The 13055-nt window shown below is 34.5% G+C and overlaps 1 protein-coding gene across 1 annotated transcript; it reads right to left on the minus strand.

Annotated features, from left to right (window-relative positions):
• Nucleotides 1–3453: 3453 nt before the first annotated feature.
• LOC105833008 (putative nuclease HARBI1) lies at nucleotides 3454–4902 on the minus strand. Its single transcript, XM_028194483.2, has 4 exons — nucleotides 4652–4902; nucleotides 4121–4450; nucleotides 3766–3910; nucleotides 3454–3572 (listed from the first exon to the last, which is right to left on the minus strand). The coding sequence occupies exons 1-4, from the start codon at nucleotides 4772–4774 to the stop codon at nucleotides 3454–3456; spliced, it is 717 nt and encodes a 238-aa protein (XP_028050284.1). The 5' UTR covers nucleotides 4775–4902.
• Between the last annotated feature and the right edge of the window lie 8153 nt (nucleotides 4903–13055).

A 13055-nucleotide genomic window follows, 5' to 3' on the forward strand; every position in this document is an offset into this window, starting at 1 on the left:
TTGCAATTATCATAATGATCTTTTAAAAAGACATTATGAAAATTATAAATACATTATTTCTGTATTAAATGTTATTATGTTTTAGTACGCTTTTATTATAAGTTCTTTTTATAATAACTTTGTATTACTTTTTATATTAATTTTATTATTGCGTTAGCCGTAACATAGTCAATGTTAAATTTCCAAAGTTTTCCATTTGTTATTTCAAATGTCTATTAATCTTCTAGGCACTGATCATATTCTACACAAAATAATTGTACACGATCAGAATATTCTACACAAATATATTGTACATAAAAAAATTGTACGTGAAAAAACTGCACAAGAATTATCCTTGAATTAAAAATTGCACACGGATATATTGTGCGTAGAAAAACTATCCACTACACAGTTTTTCTACGCACAATATATCCGTGTGCAATTTTTAAATCAAGGATAATTGTGTAGTTTTTTCACGTATAATTTTTTTTGTGTACAATATATTTTATAGTAAAACATTCTGATCGTGTAAAATTATTTTGTGTAGAATATGATCAGTGCCATCTTCTAATATTAATTTGGTTATTACAAGAAACACAAATATCATTTTTGTAAAACGTTTTGTAAGACAATAGTTTTTTTGAGAACGAATTTTTATTATTAAACATTATTTTATTAAGAAAAGCGGAACGTTCTTTTATATATGTAATTTTGAATAAAAAGTTTCATTTTTATTCTGTTTTTATCTGTGTTAATTTCTTGTTATAATTAACTACTATAATATTTTATATTATAGTATATATAGTATATATAGTATATATATATAAATTTTAGATAATTTCCTTGTGTTAACAAATGCATATATGTAAATGTACATTTTAATATCGAAGTTTATAGTATTACTTATAATTTTGCTCTATTTAACAGTATTACTTATAATTTTGCTGTATTTAAGATTTAATTAAATGTAAATAGAGTTTGGAAAACACATTCAGAGAACCTTGTATCGTATTCGAAAATTTGTTTATTAACTGTGTTTCATATATAAATAATCAATATAAACAAATAAACATGAATAAATAAACTAAAAATAATCCATTACCCAAGTCTCTAGAATTAAACAACATTTATTTTTAATTACATTACATTACTTTTAAATATTTTTTAGATCATTTATTTGCTTTCCTTCCAATAAATTTTTAAACTGTTAGTTTTCAGTAAATTTCAGATACCTTTATCTCTTTTATAATATTAATACAATTTAATGTGTTAATTAAATGTGTATGAGTAAACTATTATAATACTTTTTTCTTATATAGGTACGTGTGTGTTTGTGTAAAGGGTCTATATTTTAAATTCTAAATAATAAGTGATATTTTTTTACATATTCTTTACATATTCTTGACTTTATTTTAATTCTTTTTTCTAATATTTTAAATAGAATTTTATATTCTCTCGTGGTTTTATTAATCCTAGAACGACAATCATGGATCTGAGAAAGCTTGCCAAAAACTTACACATTTCACTAAATCACACGAAAACTTTTCTTAAAACAAGTATTTTATATAATGTAATTAATAAAGAACTTTTTATGGTATGTTCCTATTTTGTACTGTTTGAAATTATTTTGCAAAACAATGTTCTATAAATTAATAACATTTACATTAAAGTTGCATATTAAAATATTCGAAAGAGTCTCATAACAGACTCTGACTTTATATGCGCTTGAGCCAAAAAAGTCCAGCGTCTAAGTGTTAATTGTCATTTCTTTTGTTTCGTTTTCGTGTTGTCTTTAAAGTTATTTCTTGTCAATAATAAGTACTTATTATTCTTATAAGTGTCACTGTGCATACTTTTTTATTTTTTTTTTATATTATCTCCTGTTGATCTTTTAAGTTTCGTAACTATGCAACCATAATCTTTTCATTTTTTCTTTATTAAGTTTATGAATTTGTATATATTATATGAATTTGTGTATAGTAATAATTAGTAAATGCAGAAGCAATTCTCTGCATCACCTTTTAATTTGCTGGAGAATTTGCTTATACACGTTGACTCGTTACAGTTATAAGACACACAAGAATGGTCCTGAACACTTTCGATGATAAAATTATTTAATTATTTTAAATACCATCTTGAAAAAAAAAGAAGTGTTGTGTTTTATTATTTATCATATTTAAGAGAAAATTATTAAAAAATAATTTTTTTTCAGATCATTTGTTTTAAAATAAAGAATTATTTTATATTTTATCGTTCTTTATACTTAAATAAAAAGAAATGTAATTTATAATGTGGATTTTATATATTATTACGTATTAATAAATAAACTAATAGAAAAATTACGCATTAAAATATTGTGTCCTGAAAACTGCCTCTTTGAAGATATAATATTTATTTGAACGGCAGTTTTCAGGTCATAATATTTTCGTCTATAATTTTATTTTTAGTTTATTTGTTAATGCGTAAGGGCGTAAAATTACATTATATGCTTTATTTCTTTTTATTTAAATTAAAAAGTTGTAAAGTACGCTATAATTTAATGTTTTAAATGTATAATTTTAAGTGAACTGAAAAATGCCTTTCTACTAATATATTAATTTACTAAAAGGTGTTTTTCAGGACCTACAATAAATTTATCTAATTCTTCTAAATTTCAAGTTAAAAAAGTATAAATATAGTATTTTATTACTTATATATATCATATCTAAAAGAAATAGTTGTTAAATAATAATTATTTTTTCATATTTATGGAAAAATATATTGGTCCTGAAACCTGCCTTGCGATATATCGGTCTTCATATCTCGGAAAATACATATAATTTTTAAATTTTCCAAACAGCATTAATGTTTTTTCAAGGGTTATTCAACATCTATACAATAAAATTTGGAAGTTTTTTTGTGTCCCGAAAACTACCCTTTCATATATATATATATTATTTTAGTATTTAAAATATTAATGGATATTCTTTTTTTAGTGTACAAATAAGAAAAAAAAGTCGTTCTATAAGAACTACAACGACACAGTACGAAGAACTGGTTAAATATATGGAATCCCATTCCGAATTTGCTACCAGTAAATACCTTACTAAAGAAGGTAAAATTCATCATAATCAACAATGGGAAAATTTGGCAGCAATGCTAAATGGATTAGCCAATAGTCCAGAGAAAACGGTGAAACAATGGCAAACTGTAAATATTCAATTATGAGTAATAATTTATAAATACATTAAATTATTCTAAAAATGTAGAATTCTGTACAAAAGTTTCAAATATCTTTAAATTGTTAAATACTTTTTGAACAACTAAATACTTTTGTTTTTCTTACACATTGTAGCAATAATGTATACGATGTGCAATTCTCATATTGTGCAATATACCACACGCGTTTACTATTTTGCCAGCTACATTCGGTTCGTATATAAGCCGTCTTTGAGCTGATAAACATCTGAAGACTGCCTTCCACACACCAAATAATCATTCAACACATGATCTTGAACTACATAAATCTTCATTGTAACGGAATCTTGGTGTGTTAGGTACTTCACGTTTGAGGGGAGTCATAAGCCAAGGCTCTAAAGTATATCTATCATCACCTGTAAAAAAATTTTTTAAATTATTACTGAATTAAGTATTACAGCGCAAGAACAAATTTCTGTATAACGCATAAGCATAATGCAAAACAAAAAAATCTTTATTTTCATCTAATTTATGTGTTATTATGCAGAATTATGTGCTCACGCCTTAACTAAACAATCAATTTTTACAAAAATTTTAAATTTCTCTTACCAATTAACCAAGTATTCCTTTTTCCGTTATTAAATTTTCTTTCCATGATTCGACGAACCGGAGAATTGGACCATATATATGCATCATGACGTGCACCAGGATATCGTGCATTTACATTTAAAATTTTTAAATCAGGGTCACAAATCTAAAAATAATGATTAATTCAGTAATAATTAAAAATGATTTTATCAGATATACATTCCAATTTTAATATAATAAGTTATTTTATGCTGTACAATATAATAACAAGGAAAAAGATAAATAAATAGATAAATCAGTAAAGAAAGCAAGAGAAAATGAGAGAAAAAAGAGATTATTTTATAAATAATGTAGTAATTCTATTAATATGACTTACCACTTGAACATTGAGTGCGTGGTCACCCCAATGATTTACGTAAGCTTCTTCATGAATTTCTGGTGCTTTTATATTAATGTATGTACAATCAATAGCTCCAATTGCGCCTACAAAAGGTTGTCGTGCAAATCGAAATTTTTCACGAGCTCTGTGGCGATCAACATCTGTCATAGGAAATTTGACCCATCGACGCAATAATATATCATTCATTGCATCAGTTACTCTTCTTATGCAACAACTGACAGATGGTTGACTTATAGCAATGTCCCATTGTTCTCCAATCGAACCCTGATAACATCCAACCGCATAAAACCTCAACGCAGTTAATACCTATGCAAAAATATTTTTTACTTAAAAAAATTGTAATAAAACATATAAATATATAAATATGATACTTGAAGTTTTTAACATTATAGCTACAATCTCCTTGATATTTATTCAAATACTTTGAAGTATTCATAGCGTGAAGAGTGAATCGCAGTCTATATGGTTACCTATTATTTCAAACAATGCAAAGAACATTTTATATACCTGACGTTCAGGACTAAGAGCACCTAGGCGTCTATGCTCCAGTCTTTCTCTTAAAGTATTTGTTAACTCCATAACTATTTCTGGAGTAACTCTATATAATTTTATGAATTCTGTTTCGTGCATATCAAAAGGATCATGTCATTCTCGCCAATCTTTTCTTTGGATGTGTCTTTCTAAGCGTTCTACACGATGCTCTAAGTGTAATAAATCCCATGCAAGATACTCCATTTTATCAAAAAAACTGAAACAAAATATATTTTATATTTTACATAAATTATATAATTATATTACTTGGCAAAAAGTAATTAAACATTATTTCTATATGTATATATTATTACTTATTTGTATTCTTTTCTTTTATCTATTAATCATTTTCAACTAACCTCCAAAGACGACTTTCTCCTTCAGAATAGTTTTTCTCCTTTTTTCCTCTTTCTTTCTTCTTCTTTCCCAAGCAAAAAGTTGTCGGTATCGCGTTTTCGTCACCTCTAGGTGGTCACGATAAAATTAACGATACTCGTCGTTCGTAATTCGACAAATGTCGTTCGATATTTGTCGGTAAACGTGTTACGGAATAGCTTTCATCATTATTTGTCGGCCGACGCCATTAACGACATCGATAGTTGTCGGTAAGTGGTTACGGAATAGCGCCCCTGGTGCGGTTGCTTCGAGTCTTCTTCCGTGGCGCTCGTGGAGTCACTTCCCGGATGATGTGCTGGGCCAAGAGTTGTCGGAACTGCCAGGAGACTTGGCCTGGACGCTGGCGTCGGCTCTTGGTCTGGTCGGTGTAGTCTGTGTTTCCACCGAGCGCTATAGGAACCGTGGAGTCCGGCTGGTCCGTGGAATAGGCGGGAGGTCCCAGGTGATGAGCTTCCACTTCAGCCTGGTTTCTCCTGGGTCGAACCTTGGTGTCCTTGTGTCCGTAGCCCGAGACAATGGCCGCTCTGCTGGCCGAGCCGGTCGGTTGGTCTTCCTTCTGCGAGGCAGGGTGTTGCCGTTGAGCACACTCCGGAGAAAGAGGCTCTAGTGCGAGCGCACTCCGTAAAGGAGGCCCTGGTGCGAGCGCACTCCGAGAAGGAGGCCCTGGTGCAAGCGTACTCCAAGAAGGAGGCCCTGGTGCGAGCGCACTCCAAGAAGGAGGCCCTAGTGCGAGCGCACTCCAAGAAGAAGGCCCGAGGTCGTTTCGGACGAGCACACTCCGAGAAGGAGGCCCGTCACTCAAAAAGCTAGTACAGAGAATATCTAGTAGAGAATATTCTCTCTGTGAATTTTAATTTTAGATTTCTAAGCGCTGCGGGTGGTCCTTATATAGCTGGCTTGTTGCATCCTACTCCGGAGTGCCGCGGCCGCTCTGTCGGTCGCGCCGTGCACTAGCGAGCGCGTGTTGATAGATGCGGCGACGCGCGGCGTGGGCGGTGAGCGCGCGGCGGTTGACGCATCGGTGAATGTCGTGAGCGCATTAGCTTAGGCGCGCTGCATAGAGTGGCGTAAGACTGCTACAAAATTAATAAAGGAACGGTGGTAATCTATGTTTTACAATCTGAAAATTATTAAATCATACATATATTTTCATTAAATCATACATATATTTTTATTAACTCATACATGTGTCATACATTTATTTTTGAAAGTTAATATAATATTTGCAATATTTTGTTTCGCCTCGTCCGCCTCGCTCGTCCGCCTCGCTCGTCCGCCTCGCTCGTCCGCCTCGCTCGTCTCGCCCGCCTCGCCATTGCCATCTGCCTTTCTTTTTGCTCTTCTGCCATCGTCGGGCTGTAAATAAAAAAAAGTCATACACTATAAATTTTTTAAATATTAGGTTTGCGACGTAGTCTTCCTTCGGGAACCGCCAGGTCCGAGGGGCTACGACCAATTAACGATAATAATCTCTATAACAGTTCGCGTGTAACGCTCCCTTGCGAAATCGGTAACGTTCGAAAACGGTAGCTTGCTTGAACGGTAACTCCGCAATGCTCGATATTTCTAGGCGCCAGGCGCGGATTTCCACGCCACACAACAATTACCTATAGTCGGTAGCCGGATAGGAAGCGTTACTAATGCCGGTGGCTCTTTTCTCGAAGCGGTAGAGGGGCGTTGTTCTTTAGTAACCAAGGGGGGAGGGGACTCGGATCGAGGTAGGTCGCAGAAGAGAATCGGTACACAATCGTTAATTAAATATCAAATATCAAAATATATTTCTTTAATGATTAATGAGTACGGTGTCAACGAAAATCATGGATCTTACTCCACTTAACGAAACGTCATAATTTCACAGAGATACGCGGTTAAGACGGAAGCCAAAAGTCAGCACAAAGAGAATGCGGAAACTTTAGATTTACTCTACGAGGCGGAAGGCCGTCGAGGCTCTCCGCCAACCATAACAATTATAATATATCCGAAAACAGTATTCGCGGTAATAAAGAACGCAATTATCAACTACAAAATGACTGTTGGTGGCGGCTTTGTCCGAGAGGGACGTACTTAATAACTATATATTCGGGCCGGTCGATCCGATCTCTCGTGCGGCCGTAAGACTCTACTTTGTATTTCGAGTTTCTCAACACTAATGAACAAGCAACAGCAAAAACGGTATCGGATTCGGGATGACCGATAACACGACAAGAAACGGTATCCCTTATCCGGTCCCGCACGAAAGTCGACCGCCTTACCGAATCTTACTAAATCCCGCGTGGCTGCCGAGTGATGGCCTTACAAAATCCACAATCCTCGCCCGCCGAAGTCGATAACACGGGGCTGGTCTTATCCTCGGTGCTGCGTCTTATCGCCCGGCTTGCCGAACAGTGAGGAGCCCCGGTTCTACGCCGGCCAGCTCGAGCCGCCGCGCGGGCGCTCTTCGATTCCCGATAGATGGATCCGCCCGACTCGCGTGATCCTCGAATCCGCGCCGCGCTGCTTCACCTCTCGAAGTGTCCATGATCGGCACGTGCTCCCCAGGTGGGATCCCTTGTGTCGTGCCTTTTCGGCTGGTCCGGCTGGCCAGGCCGCGACCGAACCGATCTTGGCAGCTGGCGGTTGACATGGCTGTAGTCGCTCTTCCGGTCTGCAGCCCGGTGGCGTGCCCATGGCGTGTTCCTTGCAGGGAGTCGTCGTGTCGCAGCGCTGTAATTCGGCGCGGTCGGTATCCTTGGCTCCGGGTCGGCAACGCGCTGCGGACCCGACGCACGGCTCGGCGAGGAAACTCCTTGCGGGTGCTCCTTCCACTGTCGATCGCTCGTAACAGGATTCCCACGACGGCCGCTCCTCCGTCGCCTTTGACACACTTTTCAGATGAGCCCTCACTCGGCGCCTTAACTTGAAATTATTGGCACTACAAATGGAAAGCGGTATCGCGGAAACTAAAAATCCAAAAGAAAATAAAATAACAGAACCGTATCCCCCTCGGCTCAGTGAGGAGTCGCCCCCGTCCGACCCCCTCGGTCGGACTTATGCCCTTGTGACGCGCGCGGCCAGGCGCGCCACGTCACAGGTTATAGGTTAAGTTAGATTAGGTTTTAATTTCCTAAAACAGTACTTTTTATTAACCTCAAACGTGAATTATACGTTTCTAAAATTAAGATTGAGGTTTAAAAAAAGACGTTTCTAGGTTTAATGAAAAAGATATACTTACGAATGATGGCTGCAGGTTCAACTTGTTGTTGCTGGGAATGGGATCTTTCCGGCCCCGGCTGGCTCGGTCGGCTTGGTCCCGGCCCGCTCGATCCTGGCTCGCTCGGTCCCGGCTAGTTCGATCCCGGCTCGCTCGGCTCAGCCATTTTCTTTTCTGCAGCCATATGCTCGAGTCTCTTAAGTAAAGCTTTTACTTGAATCTCCAGGGCAGCTATTTTTCTCTTATCCTTGCTTCCTTCCTTTTCGGCGACTTCCACTTCCATTTCTTCTAAATTTTTGGCGACTGCCATAATGCTGGAATAATATAATTTTAATAATTGTTTTCAAATAAAATAATATAATAATAATGTACTTACATCTCGTCTTCGCCGTCCTCCATGCTTTCCTGGTTTAGTGAAGGGCACGGATTTAGAAGACAATAGATGCATTAATTCTAGTAGCATAATTCATTGGTCCAACATTCGTCAACTGTTAGCCAATATTGGCCAATCCATGTGCTGCTCGGATTGACACTGCATAAGTAGCGTAATTGTTAACGATTTGTTATGAATATCATGAATATTTATAATAAGGAAAGGGTCTATCACGTCAAAAATTTCGATTAATTTAATCGTTTTAGAAAATTATGTCCGTTTCTATTAAAACGTGCATAATTTTTTTTTCGTTTAAGTAGCGCGATTCTTATCGATTTAGTTTATGGTTGATGGGTAATAAATAATTATAAAATAATGTTTTTAATTAAATTTAATAAACCAAGATTACAATTAATTTACTTTGATAGAAACTGGCATATAAACATTAAATAAATCAAAATTTTTAACGTCATTAAGAAGAAATAAGAAGAATCGCGTTTAAAGAATCGCGTTTTAAGAATCGCGATACTATACAAAAATATTATTTGGTTTAGCAGCGCCAAGTTTTTGTAGTAAAATATTTATTTGTATTAAAATATTTATTTGTAATATTTATAATTTATTTGTATTAAAACTTATTTGCCAGCTCAATATTATCTTCTTTATTCCTTGTCAATATACTTCCTGACAATTGTTTTTTGCAGGCGCACAGCAGCCAATAATTTAATACAAAAGGCTAATATTTATAGTTTAATCTTATATTTAAGAATCTTCTTAAGTTTATCATTAAAATACTTCGTAATTAACGAAATTGTATCTAAAGACAAACTTAAAACAATCAAAGCCGTATCAGACTAGAGATTGAGATTGAGATTGAATTAGAATTTGACCAACGAATTGGTTACATTTCATTTCAGTCTCAATATCAATCTCTAGTCTGATACGGGCTTAATAAAAAACTAAGCTATAAATGTCAGCCAAAGCATAATAAAGTAGATGTTCTAGCTTGTATAAACATCTACTTTATAGTTGGCGCATTTTTTATATATATCATTACTTTTGTAGAGAAAAAAAACGTAATACTTTAATTTTATAGTGTCAAATCTAAAAAATTTTGTATTATAAAAACTGGCTAAAGAATAGTAATAATTAGGGCAACCAAAATTATGCTGCAAAAATCTCGTTTTAAGCGTTTAAAATATGCTTTATAAAGTTGAAAAAATGCTCTAAAAAAGGAATATATGCTCTTAAAAAATTATTTCTTATTACACAAATTTTCAAATATTATTTAAGTTACTTATAATGGCAAAATAGAATAAACTTGACAAAATTGTTTGCATTTTTATTTTTATATTTAGTCTTACGGCATTAAAAAACAAAATATTAAATTAAACACACATGTTTAATACATATTAAGCAAAAAGCTAAGTTATTCTAATTTATATTTTGATTACAATAAATAATAAACATTTCACTTAAGTTTTCAAATAAAAAGCTTTGCCTATTTGATCTCAAAAGATTTTTATACATTGAAAAACTTCGTTCGACATCAACAGAAGTTATAGGTGCGAATTTAAATGCCAATATTTCTTTAATGCTGTAATTGTCTATTTTTTCTGTATTGGAAGCTTTTCCAGTCAAGCATGTTGAAATTGCTTTTAAAACAGTAAAACCACTATTTTTCATAATAATATTGGCAACTTTTTTCTTTATAATATTCGCTGCCTCTTCATTTACAATATTAATTGCTTCCGTAGCATGCGTTATAATTTCAATTTGAACAGTAAGCGACAGACCAGATGTTTCGAGCTTTTTTATGGACGCCTCAAGGAATCCATAATTTGATGCAATAAAAATTAAATCGGTTTTTATTGTACTGTCACGTAGTAAACTTTTTGAAGTTTTGATTGAAGCAGCCTCCTCATCGTCTAATGCATCAAAAACTTGCACAATTTTTTCAAAATTAATCGCATAATAATTTACTGCGTTAAGCCATGTTCCCCATCGTGTGGTTATTGGTTGCGGAGGAAGTGCGAGATCAGGTTCTAAATTTTTGAAAATCTGTATTCTTGACGGAGCCTTTAAAAATACCTTTTTTACGTTAGAGATAAGGCGATCGACGTTAGGATATAAACCTCGTATTTGTTCGCATACTCGGTGAAGACCATGTGCAAGGCAAGTCAAATGTGTTATTTTTGGGTAAAATGTTTGTATTGCCTTGGCCGCTTTTACCATGTACGACGCAGCATCTGTTATAAAGAGCAAAATTGAGTCTTTATCAAAGTTTTCGCCTAAGATCTTGATAGAATCGTCGAAAAGCCGTGCAATTGTGCTGTGATTCGCTTTATCTAGAACTGCAGTATTTAACAAGTATTTTTGTTTGGAGATTAACTCTTCGGAATCCAAAATGCCAATAATGACATTTGCTACATATCTGCCAGTTGCATCCGTTGTTTCGTCGATTGACAGCCACAAAAAATGATTTTTGACGCAGCTTTTAATGTTGTCGATGATCTCTTTGTAAAGATCTTTTACGCTATTTGTGCGAAGAGTGGTCTCTGATGGTATTTTATGTTGCGTGTACTTTTTTAAAAAAGATTTAAAATTCTGATTTCGCATTTTGTATAATGGTATATCCGCGGAAATAAGAGCACGACATAAATCTTCTGCGAATTGAATGTTTTTCTCCTTCACCTTCGAAGATTCTCCAAAGAATCGCTGCGTATTATTTGTTTCATTTTTCATTGCAAGCTCAATATGTTTTTTACTTGCCAAGTGTTGCTTTACTGTAAATGTCTTCTCAGCTGATACAGATTTATTGCACACTTTGCAGAAAAGAACGGCGCCATCGGTCTTGAACGATGGATGTTCACGCACATATTGGGCCAACTTGTTTGAGATTGATCTCTTTGCTTTTGGCATAATCTATAAACAATTCGAAAACTAAATACGTTTATAATTTTAATTAAATTTTCTGTTTATTTATATATTCTGCAGACTTACCTCTTCTATTTGTGCATAAACACAAAAACAATAGAGGTAAATTAGTATTTTATATATAAATTTTTAATAAGCAGCTATAGAGCGTAGCGCGTAGTCTTCGTCACACGTCGAGTACTTCTATCGTCTACAATACAGACCGGTAGCTGAACACCGAAACAATTGAAAAAGAAAGACGCTCGCGCGTCTTCTTGGGTATTCCGTAGCTGTCGGTAAGTACCAACAGCTATTGATATCGTTAATTGTGTTGGCAGCTTTTTTACCATATAGAAAATTAACGATATCGATAGTTGTCGGTAAGTGATTATGGAATACAACCTCTGTATGCATATCTTCTTCACTCGACTCTCAAGTGATTTTCGTCTTCATTCTGACACCACTGGATACTGCACATCAATGCGCCACGGCATTTGGGTATCATTTATTTAATCAATTTCCTTTTTAAAAATATAAAATATGCTGTAGCATGTTTTTGATTGAGAAAAATTTATTTTAGTTATCCTGTTTATTATTATATTAGGAAAAATTAATCGTAAACATAAATCAGAAAACAATGTGAAATGTAAAAATAGGTAAAACGTGTATATATTGTGCGTGTACAGGTAAAATATGCAAAAATATGCACTTATAGGTAAAATTTGCAAACATATGCACTTATAGGTGAAATATGCAAAAATATGCTGTAACATGTACGGTTCAAAATGCATAATTTCTTATGAAACAAATTTATATCTAGTTAATTTCTTTATTAGTCAAATAAAAAATTATATGCTCTAACATATTTTGGTTGCCCTAATTATAACTTATGCGTGCATTTGACATTCCCTGGAATTTTTTCGCTTTATACTGTTGCATTCGATGTCAAAATGAGCCCCAAGTAGTTTCAAAAAATTCCGAGAGGAAACACCCCTAACGGGGGGATAAATACTGTAATAATTATAACTCATGCGTGCATTTGACATTCCCTGGAATTTTTTCGCTTTAAACTTTTGCATTCCATGTCAAAATGAGCCCCAAGTAGTTTCAAAAAATTCCGAGGAGAGGAAACACTCCTAACGGGGGGATGAATAATATAATAATTATAAGTTATGCGTGCATTTGACATTCCCTGGAATTTTTTCGCTTTATACTGTTGCATTCGATGTCAAAATGAGCCCCAAGTAGTTTCAAAAAATTCCGAGGAGAGGAAACACCCCTAACGGGGGGATAGATACTGTAATAATTATAACTCATGCGTGCATTTGACATTCCCTGGAATTATTTCGCTTTAAACTTGTGACGGTTCACCTTTCCCGATCGCCTCGGACAGGCTCGCCGGGTACCAGGATTCGAGAGAAGGGGGGAAACCAACTTGCGCACACCGATATTAAAGTAATAGGTCTTTATTAGAAGCCTTAGCCTAACTTACATATTTCTTACGC

This window comes from Monomorium pharaonis, chromosome 1 (genome assembly GCF_013373865.1).
Source record: "Monomorium pharaonis isolate MP-MQ-018 chromosome 1, ASM1337386v2, whole genome shotgun sequence".
NCBI classification, from domain to species: Eukaryota; Metazoa; Arthropoda; class Insecta; order Hymenoptera; family Formicidae; genus Monomorium; species Monomorium pharaonis.